This window comes from Mauremys mutica, chromosome 7, assembly GCF_020497125.1.
Source record: "Mauremys mutica isolate MM-2020 ecotype Southern chromosome 7, ASM2049712v1, whole genome shotgun sequence".
Classification (NCBI taxonomy): Eukaryota; Metazoa; Chordata; order Testudines; family Geoemydidae; genus Mauremys; species Mauremys mutica.
The window spans coordinates 63,592,312-63,616,989 of NC_059078.1; the positions used below are offsets into that span (position 1 = coordinate 63,592,312).

Sequence of the window (24,678 nt, forward strand, 5' to 3'; positions counted from 1 at the left end):
TACCAATGCTATTCAACATATTCATAAATGATCTGGAAAAAGGGGTAAACAGTTTGCAGGTGATACAAAATACTCAAGATAGTAGAATCCAGACTGCAAAGAGTTCCAAAGGGATCTCACAAAACTGGATGACTGAGCAACAAAATGGCAGATGAAATTCGTTGATGAACACAAAGTAATCACATTGGAAAACATAATCCTAACTATACATACAAAATGATGGGGTTTAAATTAGCAGTTACCAGCTGAAAACATCAACTCAATGTGGAGTGTCAGTCAAAAAAGCTAACAATATTAGGAACCATTAGGAAAGAGGTAGATAATAAAACAGTAACTATCATAATGCCACTATATTAATCCATAGTATGCCCACACCTTGAATACTGCATACAGTTCTGGACTCGCTCCACCTCAAAAAAAACAAAACAAAAACAAAACAAAATTAGAAATGGAAAAGGTACAGAGAAGGACAACAAAAATGATTGGGGGTATGGAACAGTGTCCACATGAGGAGAGATTAAAAAGACGGGGGTTGTTCAGTTTGGAAAAGAGATGACTAAGGGGGGATATGATAGAGGTCTATAAAACCATGACTGGTTTGGAGAAAGTAAATAAGGAAGTGTTATTTACCCCTTCACATAAACAAAAACCGGGGTCACCCAATGAAATTATTAATAGGCAACAGGCTTAAAATGAACTTCACACAACAGTCAACTTGTGGAACTCATTGCCAGGTGATGTTTTGAAGGCCAAAAGTATAATTGGGTTCAAAAAAGAATTAGGTAAATTCACAGATTATAGGCCCATCAGTGGCTATTAGCCAAGATGGTCAGGGATGCAACCCCATGTTCTGGGTACCCTAAGCCTCTGACTGCCAGTTGCTGAGACTGGACGACAGGGAATGGATCACTTGGTGATTGCCCTGTTTTATTTATTCTCTTGGAAGCATCTGGCACTGGCCACTGTTGGAAGACAGGATATTGGGTTAGATGGACCTTTGGTCTTGACCCATTATGGCCATTCTTATGTTCACCCTACAGATTTCCTTTCCTGCATTCCTGAGCTGTCAGCCCCGCCTCTGCTCTGCCAGAGATGCCAACCTGCCATATCCATTAGTCCTGTTTCCCTGCAGATACTGCCATGCTCTCTGTCATGCTTCCCCCACACACAGTGAGAGGAGTTGCCCTTGTCAAAGTCCCCAGAGTTACTACATTATCCTACTTCAGATCCCTGTTGTTGCCTTCTGCTATGACATGCACAAAGCACCCAGGAGCAGTGGGTGTGCTCGGGTGGCTTCCCTCCTACCTTGTTCTTCCCCACCCCTTGGTTTGTTGATTTTTCTCTCCCTGAATTGTGAGCTCTTGGTGCAGGGATTGCTCTTTTATTACCAATGTGTGCAGCATCCATCGCTGGTGCCCTGACCCAGACTGAGGGGCTATGTGCTATCACGATGCAGATAGTCCATAAGAAGACATTCCACTGCAAAATGCCGTGTGTTTTTTATTGACAGCTCCCACCTGCACCACACAGGAGGCTGGAGGTGGGATCAGATGGGGTTTTGGGCGCCTGGAGGCAGTTTGGGTTGGTAGGGTAAGGACACTGGCCAAGGGTTTCTGATGAAATGATCAGCAGTGACACGATTAATTATCTTCGCATTGAAATTTACATTTCAACTGCCATCCCTAGGTTTCAGAGTTACACTCCATTGAGCTGAACCCTCTCTGAGCTACTGTTTCAGGCTCTGTGCAAGTGTCATTCCCCATAATTTAGCTCATTGTTTTAGCATCCCCTGGGAATTATATAGAAAGAGTTTATAAGGAAGTGTTTGCAGTACAAGCCCCGGAATTTTTAGCCCAGGGACTTTGAGAAAATTCATTCTAATAGACTAAGTTACTGTATACTGAACCGCTAATGAAAGAAACAAGAAATTTGGGACTGCTCATGAATGATATGTACCCCTTGAGCTAAACCATATTGACCACAGGGTTTGTGGCTGCTTGGGAATTTGGGACACTTTTTCTGAAGTTTAGAGTGGGAGGCAGAAGTTGTAAAGCAAACCAGCACCAACAAGTTTAGCAGCTAAAATAAGTCACCCAGAAACAGGTAGGCAGTGTTCCAGAATACAACACATATGAAGAAAGGTGTCCCTGTGAGAATATAGCTTGTGCGCTGCTTGTGCTCAGAACTATCAGAGATGGAATTCAAATCCTGCATGGCATTTGCTTTTGACTTTCAGAAATCGGCTCCATTTCAGAAAGGGACCCGATATGTGGAGCTGGTCTTGGTCGTGGACAATGCGGAGGTAAGGGGAACAGGCTGAGACCAGTATTTAATTCTCCACTGCTGTGGATTAAATGCAGCAGCTGTCATGTATTACTTGTATATGGTTTCAGAGTGGTAGCCGTGTTAGTGTGTATCACCAAAAAGAACAAGGAGTACCTGTGGCACCTTAGAGACTAACAGATTTATTTGAGCATCACATCAGCCACACTATAAGAGACTCATTCACCTGCACATCTACCAATGTGATATATGCCATCGTGTGCCAGCAATGCCCCTCTGCTATGTACATTGGCCAAACCAGACAGTCTCTACGCAAAAGAATAAATGGACACAAATCAGATGTCAAGAATTATAACATTCAAAAACCAGTCGGAGAACACTTCAACCTCCCTGGTCACCCGATTGCAGACCTCAAAGTCACAATACTCCAACAAAAAAACTTCAAAAACAGACTCCAATGAGAAACTGCAGAATTGGAATTAATTTGCAAATTTGACACCATTAAATTAGGCTTGAATAAAGACTGGGAGTGGATGGGTCATTACACAAAGTAAAACATATTTCCCCATGCTAATTTTTCCCCTACTGTTACTCTCACCTTCTTGTCGACTGTTGGAAACGGGCCATCCTGATTATCACTACAAAAGTTTTTTTTCTCCTGCTGATAATAGCCCACCTTAACTGATTAGTATGGCAACACCCATTTTTTCATGTCCTCTGTGTATATATATCTTCCTACTGTATTTTCCACTGCATGCATCTGATGAAGTGGGCTGTAGCCCATGAAAGCTTATGCTCAAATAAATTTGTTGGTCTGTAAGGTGCCACAGGGACTCCTCATTCTACTTGTATACGGTAGGTTACAAGACTCCAATTAGCAGGTCTGGTTTCTGTACCAGATATGGACTTGCTATAGAGCTTCCCTCCCAGAGAGAGACACCAGAGCTGTTCAGTACAAGAACCTTTAATGCACTGCCAGGAAATGGCTGTTGTGAGCTTACGTAAAGTATGTTATACATGCCACCACTTGCGGCTGAACAGTATAATATAGTTTACCATTCCATTACATCTCCCCCTTTAACTTCTACAGTCCTTCTATTTACAATATTTACACTATCACACTGTCTTTGAAGTTCAGTATGGATCAGTCTGCTAAGTGTCTTTGAATTGTACTGTTTTTCTAATTACACAATCTGAATGTGTAATAACATGGTCAATTGGCTGTCCATTAGTTGCAACGACTGTGTCTGGTCTGTTTGGAATCTTTGAGTTCTCGTTGTCTTGTTCTGCATCTGTTATCTATAGAGTTTGCTCTCTTGATTGTTATTTCTGAGGAATAAATTGGAGATGTCTGTGTTTTCTGATGAACTCTCCACTGTCGGTCTCGATCACATATGATCTGGGCAATGAGTTCTTTTCCTTTATAACAGCTGGAGCTGTCCATCCTTTTTCTGCATCCAGCTTGACACAAGCATGGTCACCAGGGTCTAGACCTGGGGCAGTTTTCTAGTTGAGTGATATCTGTTATAAAAGTGTTTGCAAGCTTTTTTTGCCTTTTTATGTGATTTGGCTACTCTCTTCATCTGGATAGATTCTTTTCCAAAGTTGGGCCAGTAGTTCTCTGTTATCTTCCCATCAGGAGTTATGCTGGACTATATGTTATCAGTGTTGATCTGTAACTCAGAAGAATAGGAAATGGATCTTCCTGCTGTATGATTTCCTTGGCTGTCCGTACAACTTTCTCAGCCTCGCCCTTCGCTTGTGGGTAATGCAGTTGCTAGTAATGGGATCAAAATCTTATTTCATTTGGAATTACTTAAATTCTGCTGCAGTGAATTGTGGTCTATTGTCCACCACTAGTTGTTCTGGAATACCAAAATGAGCAAAAGTGGACTTCAGTTTCGCTATAACACTGCAACATGTTATGTCTTCCAAGTGCGTTATTTCTATATACCTGGAAAAATAGGCCATGACGACCAGGTAATACTGTCTTCTGAATTTGCATAAATCTGCAGCTCGTCTCTTCCAAGGTCCGTCTGGCAGAGGTGTTGTTATTACAAGTACTTTGTGTTAGTTCTGTAATGTTCACATGCAGATATTTTATTCTTTATGTCCTTGCTGCTGCCCAGCCACCACACTGGTTGGCCCATTCACAGCATTTAGTTAATCCTTGATGTCCTTCATGGATGAGGTTTTAGGATTTCTCCTCTCATTTCGTTTGGAATTACAATGCAATTGTCTTTAATCATTGTGACATACCAGGGCACAATCCAGACCAGTAAGCAGCTGTGTCATCCCTGCTCTGCAATGTTGGGTGCCCTACAATGCCCTGCTAAAGGAGCTTCCACCTGGGCTGCCCACAAATAGCCCTCCAGCATGCAAGCCATACCCTGAGTGTCTGTGTGCAATTGTAGCCTGCCTGCCACACTCTGGCTCTCATAAGCCTTGGTTATTCTGCAGGGTGACTCCAACACACCCACGTTCCCAGATTTGCCTCCATAAATGTATGTCCTATACTGCCCAGCCCTCTCATGGACAATACAAGTTCTTCTTCGAGTAGATGCAAATGTATTCCAAGTAGGTGTGTGAGCTCCCCAAGCACTGGAGACTTTTGCCTAGCAGTACCTATAGTATGATGGCTCTCGCACCTTATGTCTGTAGCCCATCCCCTGGCTATGTGAGGTGGCGCCATCCTGACCCCTCTCAGTTCCTTCTCACCACCTGTTGGGTGGAATGGGAGCTCTGTGTGGTTGTAGTCTCACAACTTTGCATTTATCCTTTCTTAGCCTAGTTTGTTGTACAGTTAGTCAGTTAGTGTTTGTTAGTAAAATAAAAAAAAGAAGAAAGCTATAGAATATAGTGGTAGTGCTCTCTGGTGATGCCTCACAGTGGTTCAAGCACTGCCCTTCATGTGGAGTGGCGATCCCTAAGAGTGCCCCCCCCCCGAGTGCTTGCTCTGCCTTGGCGAATCCCACCTTAAAAAGTACTGTTCGATCTGTAGATCGTTTAAAAAGAGGACTCAGGTGGCATGGGACCTTTGCCTCAACAACACCTGCTTGAACAGGCCATGCAGCCTGACCCAGCACCGAGGCCCTCCTTGGGCCGCAGATCACCTTCAAGCTTGGAAAATGCCGCTGCTGCTTGTTTGGGGCAGGCTCCTCTCCAATGAGGCACAGAAGGTGTTCTCCATCATTGGCACAAAAGAAGAGCTCTCATAAGACCAGTTGTGAATGCTGCAGGTCATGGGGAGACTCTTCTGCCTCCCCTAAGAGCTCAGGCTGGCACAGGACTGGCTCCAGCGCACAGGATGGTGCGGGTACCTCTGATCCTCCTTTGGCACCAAGTAGGGAGGGCAGAAACCCTGTATTGTCAACTCCAGTTCTGTCTGCCAGATGTCCGTTGAGACCAGTGCTGATAGGAGCAATGCTGGTACCCACTATATCTGTGTCATTGGCATACCAGGCTTCAGCAGACCTATTCTGCATTTCAGTCCCATCCTCGCCACTGGTCCAAGACTTTGTAAGACTGGCGCCTTCGGTAGCCCCACAGATGGAGCGTGCCTCTGAACCCTTGGGCCCCTTGGCACTGCACTCAGATGCACCAGAGTCAGTACGGGGTACCTCGGTACTGATACCCTCCTCAGCACTGGTGCAATCAATGCCACAGGTGCGTCCATAGCGGCTGTCACCACACTTGACATCGAGGCACTTAGGTGCTCCAGTACTACTGTTTGCTCCGGAACCAACCTTGCTTGTGGCACCGACATATTTGGTACTAGTGATACCGGCTTCATCGGGAGTGCCAAGTCCAATCTCATTCTGGGCAATGGATGAGTCAGATCACCTTTTGGTTCCCTCCAGGGTTGCTCCACCTATGTCCCATAGATCCCAGGGCTCCGCTGCTTCAGAGTTGGGATCGTCATCCTCCCCCTCCCCTTCACCTGAGGAGGTCTGAAGGCCACCAATGGACCAGTGCAGCTACCAGGGTTGGCATATGCCCTGAGGCTGGGATGGAGGCCCCTGGCCTGGCACTTACTGGCCACCAATGCCTTACCCATACTAGGGGCCCCCTGGACTCAGTGGGACACTCTTTGCTCCTGGAGGTCTCGTTCATCGTCTTGGTCAAAGGTGAGATCACCCATCCGCTCTACGTTGGTGGCTGCAGATCAGCCGCAGGCTCAGGCTGCCACAGCTCCCCTTCCTTTGGACTTTCCCTGTCTGGATATGTTATTCTAGGAACAGGACCCAGCTGTGGCTCAGCAAAGGTCCTTGTCCTCATCCTCGTACTAAACAGTGCTGCCGGGTTCATCCTCCCCTTCCACCCCAGAGAGCTTTAAGACATACCGGGACCTTTTATACCAGGTGGCCTCATCCCTGGTTATTCAAATGGAGTTTCTCTGGGAGAATACCCACAAACTCGTGGACAATTATTCAGCCCTCTGTTTCTGGGAGGGTGCATTCCTCAATAAATGATGCAGTCGTCAAACCTGCGAGAGACATTTAGGGTACCCTGGCCTCAGTATCGCTGGTGGCTAAGTGCTTGGAGAAGCGCTATTTTATGCCTGTACTGGGTGTGACAAAGTTCCTCCTCTGCCTTGGTGGGTTCTGCGCTTATTGGCAGATTTGCTCACCTCAGTGATCTTCCGCACAGTCTGGATCAACTCCTCCTATGTCTGATCAGGAGTTGGGAGGTTTGGGGGGAACCCGGGCCCGCCCTCTACTCTGGGTTCCAGCCCAGGGCCTTGTGGATTGCAGCTGTCTATAGTGCCTCCTGTAACAGCTGCATGACAGCTACAACTCCCTGGGCTACTTCCCCATGGCCTCCTCCAAACACCTTCTTTATCCTCACCACTGGACCTTCCTCCTGGTGTCTGATAACGTTTATATTCCTTAGTCCTCCAGCAGCTCACCCTCTCACTCTCAGCTCCTTGTGCCTCTTGCTCCCAGCTCCTCACACTCACTTCCTCTCCTCTGGCTCCCCCCCCACCTGACTGGAGTGAGCTCCTTTTTAAACCCAGGTGCCCTGATTAGCCTGCCTTGATTGGCTGCAGGTGTTCTAATCAGCCTGTCTGCCTTAATTGGTTCTAGCAGGTTCCTGATTACTCTAGTGCAGCCCCTGCTCTGGTCACTCAGGGAACAGAAAACTACTCATCCAGTGACCAGTATATTTGCCCTCTACCAGACTCCTGTACCCCACTGGCCTGGGTCTGTCACATGGGATATGAAGGGTTCTATTCCCATCTGGCCCCAAACTCCCTGATGGTCATGGCAATGAATGACAGAGCCCAGCAGGGCTGGTTCAAGTCCAAACCAAAGGACAGAGACTCTAATCGGCTGGATCTTTTGGGCAGAAAGATATATACCTCATTGTCATTACAGATAACAACCGCGAATCAGCAAATTTTGCTGTCCAGAATATGACTTTCTCAATCGGTCAACTATGTCCAAACAAGTTGCCTGAGGCCTCTCATCGGGAGTTTTGGGCATTTGTCACCGAGGGTTGCTTGGTGGCCAAGACATCACTGCAGTCCACCCTTGATGTTGCGGACACCTCAGTCAGGGTGATAGCCTCTGTGATTACTATGAGGAGGACTTGCTGGCTCCAAAACTCTGGGATCACTTTGGATGTCCAGCAAGCGATTGAGGACTTGGTTTTTTCGTGGCCGGACCTTGTTTTCAGACAAGACTAATGAAACCGTGAATTCCTTTAAGGATTCCAGGGCTACCTTAAGGTTCTTGGGGCTGTATACGCTGCCCACACAGAGACACCATTATGGGTAGGGCTCTACCAAATTCATGGTCAATTTTGGTCAATTTCGCAGTCATAGGATTTTAAAAATTGTAAATTTCATTATTTCAGATATTTAAATCTGAAATTTCATGGTATTGTAATTGTAGGGGTCCTGACCAAAAAAGGAGTTGTGTGTGTGTGGGGGGGGGTCACAGTATTGTTACCCCTACTTCTGCATCGCTGCTGGCAGCGGCGCTGCCTTTTATAGTTGAGCGGTCAGGGAGCAGCATCTGCTGGCCGGAAGTCCAGCTCTGAAGGTAGAGCCATGGCCAGCAGCAGCGCAGAAGTAAGGATGTCATGGTGTGGTATTGCCACCCTTACTTCTGTGCTGCTGCTGGTGGGGCACTGCCTTCAGAGCTGCACACCTGGCCAACAGCTGCCACTCTCCGGCTACCCAGCTCTGAAGGCAGCGCAGAAGTAAAGGTGGCAACACCACGACCCACCTAAAATAAACTTGCGACCCCCCCACCCCCGCAGCTCCCTTTTGGGTCAGGACCCCCAATTTGAGAAAAGCTGGTCTCCCCTGTGAAATCTGTATAGTATAGGGTAAAATCACACAAAAGACCAGATTTCACAGTCCGTGACGTTTTTCATGGCCGTGAATTTGATAGGGCCCTAACTATGGGGCCCAGCACCAACAGCAGTATAGGCTGCATCATCCTTTCGCACAGCCCTTCCCCCCGAGACAGCAAGACCACCCCAGAAAGAAAGACCGGTTTCACAAGAGGAAGCACTTGAACTTGGAGCTTGGCCAGTCTGTTTGCCCTCCTTTGGCACCTTCTAAGTGCCCATTTTGACTCCAGCCAATGACTCCTACAATGCCTGGGTTTCAATCACCTCCGACAGCTGGGTCCTAGACACTGTCAGATTGGGCTACATCATCCAGTTCCTCTGCACAACCCCCACCCCACCCCACTCCCCCTCACACAAGACGCTGCTCACCGGGACGCTGTTTCATGGGAACACCAGGCCTTCACGGGCTCAACAAATTCATCAAATATGTGAGGTTACGCATGGTCACTCTCTTTGTTCTCCCTGCTTTGTCTCAGAATGACTGATTCGCTGCTCGGGACCTGCAGAATGCTTTTCTTCATGTGACCATTCTGCCGAGTCACAGGAAGTTTCTTGGTTTCATGGTAGAAGAACGCCACTTTCAGTACACAGTTCTCAGGTTTGGCCTCTCTTCTGCCCCGCAAGTCTTCACTAAGTGCATGGTGGTGGTCCTGGCATACCTCAGGAGGAAGGAAATCCACATCTTCTCCTACTTCAATGACTGGATGCTGAAGGGCGCTCCAGAGAGGAGGTTCTTGTCCACAGTGACACCACTCTACACTTACTCGACCATGTGGGACTCATTTTAAATACTGTAAAGTCAACCTTGGCTCCCAGTCAACAAATAGAATTCACTGGGGCCCTGTTAGATTCCACAGAATGGAGAGCATTCCTGCTGACCAACAGCTTCAGTCTGCAACCTCAGCCTTCCATGATGGTCTGCGTGTGTCCGAGCGTGTTGGGCCTGTGGTCCAGTTCGCCAGGTTGCACCGTCTCCCTCCTCAGATGTGGCTCAGGCTGGTTTACTGCCCTGCCCTGCATTCTTTGGACAGGTTGAGTCACCTTCCTCCATCAGTCCTGGAGTCCTTGCACTGGTGGGAGTCCCTGCGCAATGTGTTCCAAAGAGTCCCCATCTCTCGGCCCTCTCCAACCAAGTCGGTGGTTACCAACACTTCTCTTCTGGGTTAGGGGGCGCATCTGGACTCACTGAGGGTGTAGGGCCTGTGGTCGGAACACGAAGTCTCACTCCATATAGATGTGTTGGAGCTGCAGGCCATCCACAACTCATGCCATGCTTTCTGGAACTGTATCAGACATTCAGTGGTTCATATGCTCACCGACAATACCACTGCGATGTACTATGTGAAGAAACAAGGGAGAGCCCCTCCAGGTCACTCTGCCTAGAGGTGATCAACCTGTGGCAGTTCTGCATCAAAGAGGACATCACCCTAGTAGCTGTCCACATACACGGAGTGTAGAACCGTCTTGCTGACCATCTCACTGGGATCGTCTCCCTGAAACACGAATGTTGCCTGAAGGTGAGTATCATTTGGATTGTTTTCACAGTGTAGGGCATCCCCATGATCGATCTATTTGTGATGAGAGAAAACAGGAAGTGTCGTCTATTCTGCTCTCAGTGGGAACTCAGCCTGGGCTTGCTCTCTGGCACCTTCCACTACACACTTTCCCACCTATTTCAGTTGTTCCTCAGGTCATCACCAAGCTCAAGGAGGATTGAGCCAGCCTCATCCTGATTGCTCTGGCGTGGACGAGATGGTGCTGGTTCTTAGACGTCCTCGCTCTGTCCATCCAGCCTCCCATGCTGCTTCCTCTCCACCCTGACCTCCTCACACAGGGCCATGGCCGCACCCTGCATCTGGCGATTAGCTCCCTGCACCTTAAGGTGTGGCTACTGCATGGCTGAATGAGGAGGAAGAGCGTTGCTCAAAGGCTGTCCAGCAGGTCCTACTTATCAGCAGGAAGTCTTCCACTAGAATGGCCTACTTAGCGAAGTGGAAGAGGTTTTCTGTGTGGTCCTTGGTCTGCAGGACCCATCCGTGGGGCCTTCCATCCAGGACATCTTAGAGTACCTGCCATATCTTTAGAAAGCAGGCTTGGCACTCAGTTCCCTGAGAGTGCACTTGGCAACAATATCAGCATTTTATCCCCGCATCCAAGGGAAATAGTTTCTTTCCAATTTTATGGTGACAAGATTTCTCCAATCCAAGACGCAGTCCCCCTGTGGTTTTAGCAGCTCTGAGGATGTCTCCATCTGAGCCTTTTGTATCCTGTCCTCTGCCCCTCCTGTCTCAGAAAACTGCAGTCTTGATAGCCATTACCTCTGCCAGGAGGGTGGATGAATTGAATGCCCTGATGGCGGAGCCCCTTTACATGCAGTTCTCCAGGGGCAAGGTAACGCTCAAACCACACCCGAAGTTCTTATCCAAAGTGGTCTCCTAGTTTCATTTGAACCAGGCTGTATATTTGCCTGTGTTCTTCCCTAATCCACATTGCTTCTTGGAGGAGCAGTGCTTCCATATGTTAGACATTAGATGGTGTCTAGCCTTACCTGAACAGAACTGAACCGTTCTATGCTTCGCCTTGTCTGTTCTTGTCATATGCGGACCGTATGAAAGGACAAGTGGGCTCTGCACAGGCCATCTCTAGATGGATAACATTTTGTATCAGGACTACGTATGAGATAGTATCAGCAACACCTCCTCAGCAGATATGAGCTCATTTGACGAGAGCACAGGCAGTGTTGGTAGCATTCCTTAATGACATTTTCATATTAGACATTTGCAGGGCAGCCTCATGATCGTCCATACACATTTACAGACCATTATGCGATTACTGCATCTTCCTGAGCACACTAATGACAGAGCAATCCTGCGATACTTACTCTGATATATTCCAAGCCCCACCTCCTACAGGGAGTACTGCTTGTGATTCACCTACTTGGAATACACATCTGCATCTGCTCAAAGAAGAAGAAATGGTTATTTACCGTAACTGTGGTTCTTCGAGATGTGATGCAGACATGTATTCCACAACCCACCCTCCGTCCCTTCTGCATCGAGGTCTTTCCCTGGACGTTTGAAGGAACTGAGGCAGTGCATCATATAGCCAGGGAAGGAGCAACAGACACAAGATGTGAGCACCACCCCTCTACGGGTACTGCTTGGCAAAAGTCTCCAGCTCTGGCATATGGGGCATGTACACACCTACCTGGAATACCCATCTGCATCACATCTCGAAGAACCACAATTACAGTAAGTAACCATTTCTTATATTACGTCCATTATTTCTTTAAAAGGAATAATATGCCAACTTATTATTTCCAGTAGTTATTCAGGCACTTTGATTTAAACACACTGCATTAGATGAAACAATAAAACAAGTTGATTTTAACTGCAAAGAGTTCGATTTAGGGTGACCAGACAGCAAGTGTGAAAAATCGGGATGGGGATGGGAAATAATAGGAGCCTATATAAGAAAAAGACCCCAAAATCGGGACTGTCCCTATAAAATTGGGACATCTGGTCACCCTAGTTAGATTTGAAGTGCATACAAGTAATGAGGCGTAAAAGTCAAAATGGTTACAAGAAAAATAAAGATAAAAAGCAGCTGGTGCCTAACTTAACTAACTATGTTAAATTCAAAGCAAAGTTTTCAGCAGTCTTACTGACAAAACTTCTTAGGTCAGAAATCCTCCCCTAGTCCATCCACTGCTTCTTTTGTCTCTTCAGATGCAGTGAATCGATGGGCAGAGAGAGAGAGAAGGGTGCCATAGGTGTTTGTCTTTCCTTTTTATAGTTTCAGTCCCCCTCTTGAAAAACATTTCTAGCTGGGTACCAGGAGACAAAAAGTCTATGTGGAAGAATGTTCCCTGCTGCTTTTTTCTCACCTGTTTGAGCTTCTTTTGTTTTCCCTCCTGCTTGATAACTCTCTTATATGGCTTAAATGCAAAATAAGCAGAGCATCCATTCCTTTGTTTTAGACAGACCTGTTTGGAACATGTGTTAATAACACCATATAGTGGAATCTTATAACTTCATATACAATGTTTCCACACATATTTTACCAGGACAATAATGACCAGCAAATTATGAGTTTTCAAATGATACTTCACAAGGCATACTTTGTACAAAGATTATTACAATAGTATGTAGGGTGTGAACACCGGAGTATATTCTGTCACAATTATGAGTCCATTTGACTCGCTTAGTTGTCCACGCACAGCATAAGTAGTCTCTTGTCACTTCCTTAGTGTCCGTTAGATACTTGGACCAGCTGGCCCTAATATAATTTAGATCTTGAAGTTGCACGTCTCTCAAGGTTACTTCTTGTAGCTGGTGTAGTCTCTTTTCCGGCACTGGTCTGTATGTGTCTACAGCATCCACGTATACCTTTACATCATCTTTGGGCTCATGGGTAGTTGAGTATGATGTTGGGATATGTGACAGAGTGTCTGCTACTACTACCAGATTTTTCCCAGGAACGTATTTAGCAATTGGGTTAAACTGCATTAACATTAGCAATAGACTTTCGTGTTTCAGTGGCCTTGATCCAAGTGCTTGATCTTTTCCATTGATGAGGATTATAAGTGGTTTATGATCTGTTATCAGTGTAAATGAATCCAGTCCACACAGGTAGCTCTAAAAGTTCTCACATACACTTGCCAGGCACTCCTTTTCAATCTGTGCATTTCGTTTGTCGGCTTCTGTGAGTGTGTGAAAGCAAAATGCATCTGGGATTCCACTCAGGTCCATGTTGCTACAACAATACACCACCTAGGGCATAGCTGCTTGGATCTGCACTGACCCCCATTGTGGGTTTGTTCACATCACAATATTTGAGAACTTAGCTTACATAGCATTTCCCCTAGAGAGATACACTGGAAGTGTTCACTATAGGATCCTTTAATACCCTGCCAGGAATGGCTGTTGAGCTTAAATAAAGTGTGTTACATGTGGCATACACACAGGCTGAACAGTCATGCGGTTGAGTATTCATTACAGCAGCTTAATTGGAAATCTCTTTGTTTCTTCCCTTAGTACAAGAAATCCAAAGACATGCGGACGATTCAGAATCGCATGAAGGAAATTGTGAATCACGTTGACAAGGTAACAATGAGGTATTCCTAGGCTGCAGTGAGAATGGGGTCCCGTCCTGCAATTCTTGCTCAGGCAAAGCTCCCAGAACTGCTAAGATTGTACCCACCAACTCCCATGTAGTAAGGCTGGCAGAACGTGTCCCATTGTTTGCTTGCAACAATGAACTCTTGTTGCACACACAAGTCGAAATACGAGGTCACTTTCCTGTTTAAGGGACAAAAGACCATCACTCCAGTTTTCAGCCTATATAAGAATAGAAACTGGAGCTGACTGGAATGTCTTCCTGTGCAAAGTATAGGGCCCAACTCAATCCTGCTAGGCAACCAACCAGATGGAAAATTTATTAACACATTCTCTGTATAGTGGTGTTTGCAGAGGGCACTTTTGAGATACAGTTGTTTGCAGTTTGTAAGCAGCGTGCTGGGCAGAGTACAGAATGGGACAAACAGCACTTACAGACTCAGGGCCTGATCCGGCAGGGTCCTGAGCACTCTGGCCCCTATCCAGGAGAGCCCATAAGGATGCGTATATGAAGACCCATTGATTTCACAAAGGCTGGCCTAAGGCTCAGGCCCTGGCCGGGCTGCTGCTGAGTGCCCGCTAGTACTGTATGTCATGCCATTGTCTAGCCCTAAACTAATCTGGGAGGGTTCAGTTCTACCTCAGAGCAGCACAAGTGCCCTTCCCGATGCTTTCAGGATTGCCAAATCTTGTGGCCCAGAGCTGCAGGCCAAACAAGAATGGTGAAAACCCCCGGGGTGTTAAAAGCTGCTCTCAAATGTGACGGGTCCCTCTGATAGAGACCCACAGGCAGAGCCTGGCCTGTGGGGGAAGCAGCGCTAGAGTCTATGGTTCGGAATTGCATTCTGAGTAAAAGCAATTACTTGTCCCTCTCCCAGAGGGGCACAAGGCTCAGGTACCAAGCCCCTGTCCTGAGTGCTGCCAAGTGCCAGGTTTGTGTGGAGGGATTCTGTCTCCTGCAGTCCAGCTCTAATATGGTCTCTCTTTCTGCTGCAGCTTTATCAGACTCTCAATATCCGTGTGGCATTGATAGGCCTGGAAGTCTGGAGTTACAAAGACAGGATCACTGTGAGTCCAAACCCAGACACCACACTGGACAATTTTCTTCACTGGCGAGAGACTGAACTGTTACAGAAGAAGAAGCATGACAATGCCCAACTGATCACGTAAGCGCTGCCGTTACACTGCCCGCAACATGAGCCAAAGCTGCTGACTGTGGGCATGGGGCACCAGGGGAGCCCAACGCTGGGGCTGAGATACTTACAGTATCTGATGCAGTAGGAATACCCAGATGTGGTCTAATGTCAATTGTTGGGTTTAGCACGCAGATGCTGGGTGGTACTGTGGTATTGTGATACAGAAAGTCAGACTGAGTGATCTGGTGGCCCCTTCTGGCCTTAGACTCTATCCCTCTGAACTCTGTGTGGCAGTGCTACCATGATAGGACTGGTCAGAGAGAGCAGTGCAGGCATCCCTGACTCTGACAGGGCTGGTGCTAGCTGCCTCAGAGGGCAGGGCAAGAACCATGAAGTGGCCAGTTCTGGGATAACCTGCCCACAAGTGACATGCCTTCCTGACCTCCATCAGTTAAGTCTTGGTCATGTCTGAGAGCAGGAGGATTTAGATCTCTTGCAAATTTTTGGTGTAAAAGGAGATGTTGCTGGGAGCTGCTGGTGGGGGTTCTGGTTTGCTGGGAGCTGCTGGTGTAGCTGTGGGGTTGCTAGTGTAGCTGTGGAGAGCCTGGAGGGCACTAGGGTAGCTAGGGGGACACCTGAGGTAGCTAGGGGGAGTTCGGCTAGCTGGGTTATGTGGGGAGTGATATGTAGACAGGGCTATAGTGATGTGGTGCACTGTGTTTGGGGGACACAGCACCAACACTAGTGTGCTGTGCCACTGGCCATGGATGTGGCAATGCTGCATGAGGCCACAATACTAATTGTGGATGATGTTTGTCCTTTTATGAGTGTTTTGCCTTCCTGCAGAGGCATAGACTTCCAAGGCACGACGGTGGGGCTGGCCAAGAAATATGCAATGTGCACCAGGGACTCAGGAGGAGTAAATCAGGTGGGGCTTTATAACGGTTTCCATTCTAAACAATAGAAGTGAGATCCCAGAGCTGGGGACACGCCAGGGCCGGGTGGCAGAGAAATCACCCTCTGCTTCTGTCCGATCTCTACTATTGGCTTCATGGCTCCCCATGCTTTTCATGGCTCCCCATCAAACTGAAGGCTCTCTGTGCTTTGCCTTTCTGGCTGTGAGTGACACATGCTCATGCAGCCAGGGAGGGACTATCTCCAGCTCTATCCAGCTGTAGGCCTCTCTGTGCTGGCTCAGGGAGATCAGAAAGGCCAAATCCTGCCCAAATGGCACAATCCATTGTGATCTGTGACCTAAACACTTAGGGCCACACTCAGCTGCCTGTGAGGAACTTTGATTGGTTTGACCAGACTTGACCCCAGGGCCGCCCAGAGGGGGGGGCAAGAGGGGCAATTTGCCCCAGGCCCCGAGCCTCACAGGGGCCCCCACCAGAGTTTTTCGGGGCCCCGGGAGCGGGGTCCTTCACTCGCTCCGGGGGGCCCGGAAAACTCTTGTGGGGCCGGGCGCAGGAGCTTCTTCGCTCCCGGTCTTCGCCGGCGGGGGGTCCTTCCGCTCCGGGGCGGAAGGACCCCCCGCTGGCGAATTACCGCCGAAGACGGAGTGGGACCCGCCGCCGAAGTTCAGCTCAGTCTTCGGCGGTAATTCGGCGGCAGGGGGCCCTTCTCTTCCGGGACCCGCCGCCGAAGTGCCCCAAAGACCCACGGCGGGGGCCCCCCTCCGCCCAATTACCGCCAAAGACCGGACTGCACTTCGGTGGCGGGTCCGGCTTCGGCGGTAATTCGGTGGCGGGGGGGGGCCCGCCGCGGGTCTTTGGGGCACTTCGGCGGCAGGTCCCGGAACGGAAGGGCCCCCCGCCGCCAAAGACCCCGGGCCCCCGGAATCCTCTGGGCGGCCCTGCTTGACCCTGGGGGTGCTGCAGATACACACGAACGGAGATGTATGGTAGGCGAGTGGTTCCCAAGTAGCCTGGAGCTTTCTGTGGGGTGGAATGGACAATGTTCAAACTCTTTTTACAAATGTTTCAAACACATGGAAAGAGCCCAGCTGCTCTCCCAAAGCAGTTACAGTGACACAAGACCTTCCCTCTGTTCCTTTCCCTTTTAGCTGCCTGGGATTTGATTTATATATATAAAAAAATCAGACTCTTTGAATGTTCCCCTTCACCCTTTCTCTATTCCCGCCCAAGCCTCTCAGCCCAAGAAGTGAGCCCTCAGGAACTTAAATTGTTATTAAATCTCCATTTGGGTCCGCACTGTTGTATTCTGTATTTACTGGAATTGTAGTAGTTGACTTCTGGTTTTCTAGCCAATTAGGGCAGCTGTGGAGCTTGATTTCTGAGGAAACATAAGAACAGCCACCCTGGGTTAGACCAATGGTCCATGTATCCCAGTATCCTGTCTTCTGACAGTAGCAGCTACCAGATGCTTCAGAGGGAGTGAACAGAAAAGGGCAATTACCGAGTTAACCATCCCCTGTCATCTAGTCCCATCTTCTGGCAGTCAGATGCTTAGGGACACCCAGAGCATGAGGTTGCATCACGGACCATCTTGGCTAATAGCTATTATTGGACCTATCCTCCATGAACTTACCTAATTCTTTTTTGAACCCAGTTATACTTTGGCCTTCACATCATCTCATGGCAACGAGTTCCACAGGTTGACTGTGCGTTGTGCGAAGAAGTACTTCCTTCTGTTTGTTTGAAACCTGCTGCCTATTAATATCATTAGGTGACCATGGTTCTTGTACTTTTTGAAGGGGTAAATAAAACTACCTTATTCATTTTCTTCACATCATTCATGATTTTATAGACCTCTATAATATCCCCCTAAGTCAGCTCTTTTCTAAGATGAACGGTCCCATTCTTTTCAATCTCTCCTCATGTGGAAGCTGTTCCATAACACCAATCATTTTTGTTCCCCTTGTTTGTACCATTTCTAATAAATCTTTTTAGAGATGGGGTAACCAGAATTGCATGCAGTATTCAAGGCATGGTCATATCATGGATTTATAGAGTGGCATTTTCAGGGCTTTGGAGCTGTGCTCTGGCTCCACTCCAGCTCCAGGCAAAAACCTGCAGCTCCACTGCTCTGGAGCTGCTCCGGGCTCCAGCTCCAGGCTCCGCTCCAAAGCCCTGGGCATTTTGATATTTACTGTTTTATTATCTACCCTTTTCCCAATGGTTCATAACATTCTGTTTGCTTTTTTGACTGTCGCTGCACATTGAGCAGCTGTTTTCAAAGAACTATCCGCAATGACTCCGAGATCTCTCACTAGAGTGGTAACAGCTGATTTAGACCCCATACTTTTTTATGTATTGTTGGGATTATGTTTTCCAATGTACATTACTTTGCATTTATCAACACTGAATTTCATCTCCATTTTGTTGCTCAGTCACCCAGTTTTTAAGATCCCTTTGGAACTCTTTGCAGTCTGCTTTGGACTTCAGTATCTTGAGTAATTTTGTACCATGTGGAAACTGTGTCACTGTTTACCCCTTTTTCCAGATCATTTATGACTAAGTTGAACACCACTGGTCCCAATACAGATCCCTGGGGGGCACTACGAATTACTTCTCTCCGTTTTGAAAACTGACCATTTATTCCTACCCTTTGTTTCCTGTCTTTTAACCAGTTACTCATCCATGAGAGCACCTGCCCTCTTATCCCATGACTGCTTACTTTTCTTAAGAGCCTTTGTTGAGGGATCTTGTTAAAGACTTTCTGAAAGTCCAAGTACACTATATCCACTGGATCACCCTTGTCCAAATATTGTTGACCCCTTTAAAGAATTCTAGTACATTGGTGAGGCATGATTTTCTTTTGTAAAAGTCATGTTGACTCTTCCCCAACAAATTGTGTTCATCTATGTGTCTGATAAATCTGTTCTGTACTATAGTTTCAACCAGTTTTCCTGGTACTGAAGTTAGGCTTACCAGTCTGTAACTGCCAGGATCGCTTCCGGAGCATTTTTAAAAAGTTGGCATCACATTAGCTATCCTCCTGTCATCTGGTACAGAAGCTGATTAAGCGATAGGCTGCATACCACAGTTAGTAGTTCTACAATTTCATATTTGAGTTCCTTCAGAACTCTTGGATGAATCCCACCTGGCTGTGGGGACTTACTACTGTTTAATTATCAGTTTGTTCCAAAACCTTCTCTACTGACACCTCAATCTGGGACAATTCCTCAGATTTATCACCTAAGAAGAATGGCTCAAGTGTGGAAATCTCCCTCACATCCTCTGCATTGAGACCTGATGCAAAGAATTCATTTAGCTTCTCCACAGTGGCCTTGTCTTCCTTGAGTGCTCCTTCAGCACCTTGATTGTCTAGTGGCCCCACTGATTTTTTGGCAGGCTTCCTTCTTCTGATGTACTTAAAAACAAATTGCTGTTAGTTTTTGTGTCTTTTGCTTGGAGCTCTTCAGATTATTTTTTAGCCTGTCTAATTATACTTTTATACTTGGCTTGTTTATGTTCCTTTCAATTTTTCTTAGTAGGATTTGACTTCTGATTTGTAAAGGATGCCTTTTTAACTCTAACTGCCTGTTTTACTCTGTTGTTTAGCCATAGCGTCATTTTTTTGGTCCTCTTACTATTTTTTTTATTATTTTATTTTTTTGTTGTACACGTTTAATTTGTGCCTCTATTATGGTGTTTTTTAAAAATGTCCATGCAGTTTGCAGATATTTCCCTCTTGTGATTGTTCCTTTTAATTTCCATTTAACTAGCTTCCTCGTTTTTGTGCAGGTCCCCTTTTTGAAGTTAAATGCTTCTGTGGTGGGGGCTTCTTTGGTATTCCTCTCCCACAAGGATGTTAAATCTAATTACATTATGGTTGCTATGACTGAGCAGTTCACCTATATTCACCTCTTGGACCAGACCCTGTGCGCCACTTAGGACTAAATCAAGAATTGCCTCTCTCCTTGTGGGTTCAAGGACTATCTACTTCAAGAAACCTACGTTAATGGTGTCTAGAAATTTTATTTGTTTTCCATCCTGAGGTCACATGTACCCCAGTCAGTATGCAGGTAGTTCAAATCCTCCTTTATTATTGAGTTTTCTATTTCATAGCCTCTCTGATCTCACTGAGCATTTCAAAATCACCGTCACCATCCTGGTCAGGTGGTAGATAGTACATTTCTACTGCTATAGTCTTATTATTCAAACATGGAATTTCTATCCATAGAGTGTCTATGGTACAGTTTCATTCATTTAAGATATTTACTATATTTGACTCTATGCTTTCTTTTACATAGAATGCCTCTTCCCCACGAGCATGACCTTCTCTGTAATTCCTGTATATTTTATACCCTGGTATTATTGTGTCCCATTGGTTATCATCAGTCCACCAAGTTTATGTGATGCCAATTGTATCAATATCCTCATATAATACCAGGCACTCAAGTTCATCCATTCTAGTATTTAGACTTCTAGCATTTGTATACAAGCACTTATACAATTTGTCAATATTTAGTTGTCTGCCTTCATGTGATGTAATTGAATGAGACTTTTTTTCGTTTGACTGTTTCTCTTCAGCTCCCATCTGTACTTTATAAACTTCTATCCTTTCCTCTTTACTAGGATATAGAGATTTCCTTTTAATAGATCCTCCCCTAAGAGATGTCTCTATTTGAACTGTGTGCTCCTCTGCACTTGTTAGTTTTCCCCTAGGCTTTAGTTTGCAAACTCCTCTATGACCTTTTTAATTTTATCTGCCAGCAGTCTGGTTCATTTTGGTTTAGGTGGATCCCACCCTTCCTGTATAGTCTCATCCTTTCCCAAAAGGCTCCCTAGTTCCTAATAAACCTAAATCCCTCCTCCATCATCTCATCCATGCATTGAGACCCTGCAGTTCTGCCTGTCTAACTGGCCCTGCACTTGCAAGCATGTCAGAGAATGCTACTATGGAGGCCCTGGCCTTCAATCTCTTACCTAGAAGCCTACATTTATCTTGACATTGAACCAGGCAAGAAACTATGATGATGGGCATGGTAGAAACCCTAAGAAAGATAGGACTGAAGCATTTGGTATTCACTAGCCTGCACCCTTCTTGTTGTTGCATAGGACCACAGTTTGAATCCTATAGGAGCTGCCTCAACCGTGGCTCATGAGATGGGACACAACCTGGGAATGTCTCATGATGAAGACGTTGGTGGATGCAGCTGCTTGGCCCCAAAGACCGATGGAGGATGCGTTATGGCAGCTAGTGTTGGGTAAGGAAAACAAAAAGAGAATCGCCATAGGTGTCGGGCATTACTGTCCAGTGTACATATTGAGCTCGGATTGAACGCATCAGGCTGGTGCCCCAATAGTTAAGGTACTCGCTTCCATTGAAATCAATGGTAGCACTCTTATGGACTTTAGTGAGAGCAGATTGAGTCCTCATGGACATTTTCTTCTTCAGCTTTATGTTTTTTGGAAGGTTAGACTCACAGATGTTTTAGATGTGAAGGGGTGGACGGTGTTGTTCAGGTAGTGCTGGTACATGGAGCTTTTACCCAGAAAGTGCAGTTTACCATAATGCCTGTTTTTCTTTCCCTCCAGCATGATTTACCCAAAGTACTTCAGCAGCTGCAGTGTAAGTGACCTGCAGTCGTTTCTAAGTGATCCCCGGACTAGCTGCTTACTGAATATTCCCAAGGCTGATGAGCTGTATGGGGTGCCTGTCTGTGGAAACCAGTTTTTAGAGCGAGGGGAGCAGTGTGATTGTGGGACGCCCAAGGTATGTTGACTCCCACTGGGAGATTTTAAATAAGGGCAGGGGAAGCATGGCAGCAGAACTGTGGATTTGATCTGGAACCCATATGCCCTGCTGCTGCATATGAGCTGACCAGAGCCAGTGAGCTGTTTTTGTTGCTGCAAGCAGATTTCCAGAGCCCTGCTGCTGTAGTTGCCTGATGAATAACGCTTCCTTCCTGTGTTCCTCACTCGGTGTTGCACATATTTCTGCTTAAAAGTGACTTGTGAAAGATGTTTTGCCCCTTGGTTTTGCTTCTTTGTGCTGGATACAGAGGGCCAGAGAAGCTGGTTTTGTTTGTTTGTTTTTAATAAACAGTGGTTTCTTCTGCTTGTTTCAGCTTCACACATGGCAAATCTGGCTTCCCTAGTTGTGTTTGAGGACTTTCTGGTTGACATGGAGCATATGATTCTTACTATGTATATTACAGCAGTGCCTGAAGGCCTCAACCAAGATCAGAGTCTCAGTGTTCCAGGCACTGTGCATACACCTAGTGAGGGACAGTCCCTGTCCCAAACAGCTCACAGTCTGACCAGAGCAGATGACATAGAGTAGAGAAAGGATTTGGACACACAGGCAGAGGTCAGGCAAGGTTAGGGCCAGCATTTTGTTGGGTTTTATTTCAGCATGAACATCCCTCACCCTCAAATGACTGGGGAGGGAGGGAGGGACAGTGCCTGGGTCCTAGTGTTCTCTGGAGAGAGGGTTTTGCCCTGCACAGTTCTGGTGTGAGATGTGGTATCACACCTTCATTAACGGGATAGGATGTTGAATCTTTCATGCCGTCTTCATAAATAATATTGGGCAGGGATGCATCTTATCTTTGTACTGATAAATGCTGATATAGCAAAGTGGTGCAATCCCTGCTGTGAACAGAGTTATGGTGGCTAGCAGCATCTCCCTCTGGCTGTCCTGGGGATTAGCTCTGCCATTCTTGCGTTCTCTCTCCGGTGGTGTCCTCCCCCATCTTCTCTCACTCTGCAGCCCTGCTCACTCCTGGATCTTTACTCTCCTCTTTGTGGCTTGGCCCTCCGGCCAGGTCACTAAGGTCCATCCCTTCCGGGGATTTCACAGCCTTTCCAGACCTGCTCTCTGGCTGGTGTCTTCAATGCCCTTTGCCACTCCTCAGTGGGTGATAGGGGAACCCAGACCTGCCCTCTACATTGGGTTCCATCCCATGGACCTCATAACAAACAGCCACAGTCTTACCTCTTGCTGCCATTTCCGTGGCTTCTTCCTACCTCGCTGTGTCCCAACCTCTCAGGGTTTGCCAGCCTCCAACTCTCTCCACTCAGGGAGTGACTGCAGCCTACTTCCCTGCAGCTTTTCCCAGCAACAGCCACCCCATTCTGCAGCCAGCTACCTGGCTTTATATAGGCCTCTCCTGTTGCTGCACTGGTGAGCCAGTTCCTCTAATTAGGACTTTCTTCTTAGCCTCCAATACAGTAGGTTAATTGGCCCATCTGGCCTCCATTTATCCCTTCCACTTGGGTGTGGGATGAACAGGGAATCAGGTAGCAGGGCATCATCAGGGAATCAGTGCTCACTCTCGGTTGGTCTGTCATGTATACTGGCTGGCAGCTGGGCAACAGAGCAAGTAATAGGCCAGGCCTCCTGGATGAGGACTGAGCAGGCAAACAGTCTATAACTCAGGCCTCCTGGCCTAAGGGCTAGCGCTCGACCTTCCCCGAGTGCAGGGCTGGAGTTAGCAGGACCCAGGCCCACCCTGCTCCACCGGGTCCCCGTCCAGGGCCCTAGAAGCAACGGGTGGTCCTGTCGTGGAGTTGGCAGGGGAACATGGGTTCACTGCCTCGCCTCCCGGTGCCACAACAGGACCAATGTCTCATTTCCCTGGGCTTCTTCCTACTGGTGTCTGGTGGGGCAGCACTGCAGCCACTAGGAGCTTGTTCCCAGCTCACTTGCCGAGCAGCTCGCTCTCCACTCCCTCTTCAGGTTTCTCAGCCTCCCGGGACAGTGGTTTGTCTTCTCTCCAAACTGGCTCCAGAGAGTTATCGCCCGCCACAGCCTATCATGGGCTCCGCTGGCGGTTCAGCCCCCTGGGAAGAACTTCTGGCTCTTTCCCTGGTCTGGCTCCAGCTGAACTGCAGGAGCCTACTCTTATACTGCCTGTTCCACCCCTGCAGTTTCTGCGAAGGGGATGGTGCACGGTTAGCTGAGTCCAGCAGGGTGAGTTAACCCCCCTCTGCCTCGGAATGAGGCCACTCTGCCTCATTACACCATTACAGCAGTATCATTTATTTCCATAACCAAGAAAAAGCGATACTGGTATAAGGCATTTCATACCAGGATAACTTACAAGGCATTGCACGGATTTAACTGGATATAATTAATTTGGTACAGAAAATGTGAGTTCCAGCCCCAGGAAGCCATGAAGGGTGTATATCCACTTTCTTTTCCTTTGCAGGTCCCCTTTAAAGCACAGATCTGCTTTCTGTATGTAACTAGAATTGGTCCAATAAACTGGTTCCTTAATCTCTTCACAAGTAGAAGTGCCGAGTTTTGGTTGCTGTTGTTTGTGGGCTCTTATTATTTACTCTTCATGTGCATTTGAGTGGGTGCTGGATATTTTTGAATTGTGCAGAAATGCCCCAAAGTTTGTGAATTTTAGCACAGACAGTCACAGATAATTGTCAGGAGTTGCGGCATTAACGCTTAGAGTTGTCTCCAGCCAGTTTCAGGCCAAGCCCTCCTGTACATTTTTCCCATGTTAATAAAAATAACTATTCAGAATGACTCTGTATTCTGTCCATTCCCACCAGTGCAGAGGCTCTGTGCTGCACACTCTGGTAGATAAGATAGAAGTTCCCTCTAGCACTTCCTGCTCAGCTGCCTGTTTTCAGCAGCTGCCCAAATCTTTTGCAGATCTTTGGTATCTTTCTGATTAATGCCAGGAATTTGGTCAAGGAGCACTGACTGCAGAAACCTCTCCAGGCCATGCCTGTCTTCTCTCTCTCTCTCCTGTAAAAAGAACAAGGAGTCTCTAAGGTGCCACAGGTACTCTTCATTCTTTTTGCTGATACAGACTAACACGACTACCACTCTGAAATCTCTCTCCTGTG

At 47.1% G+C, this 24,678-nt stretch overlaps 1 protein-coding gene across 1 annotated transcript in view; it reads left to right on the forward strand.

Moving 5' to 3' along the window:
• Positions 1-24,678, forward strand: part of ADAM8 (ADAM metallopeptidase domain 8) — a 91,302-nt gene that overhangs the window by 37,307 nt on the left and 29,317 nt on the right. The window contains exons 7-12 of the mRNA XM_045023162.1: positions 2,237-2,302; positions 13,683-13,751; positions 14,760-14,929; positions 15,746-15,827; positions 20,926-21,074; positions 21,406-21,583. Coding sequence (XP_044879097.1) covers positions 2,237-2,302; positions 13,683-13,751; positions 14,760-14,929; positions 15,746-15,827; positions 20,926-21,074; positions 21,406-21,583 — 714 coding nt within the window. The remainder of the gene's footprint in view (positions 1-2,236; positions 2,303-13,682; positions 13,752-14,759; positions 14,930-15,745; positions 15,828-20,925; positions 21,075-21,405; positions 21,584-24,678) is intronic.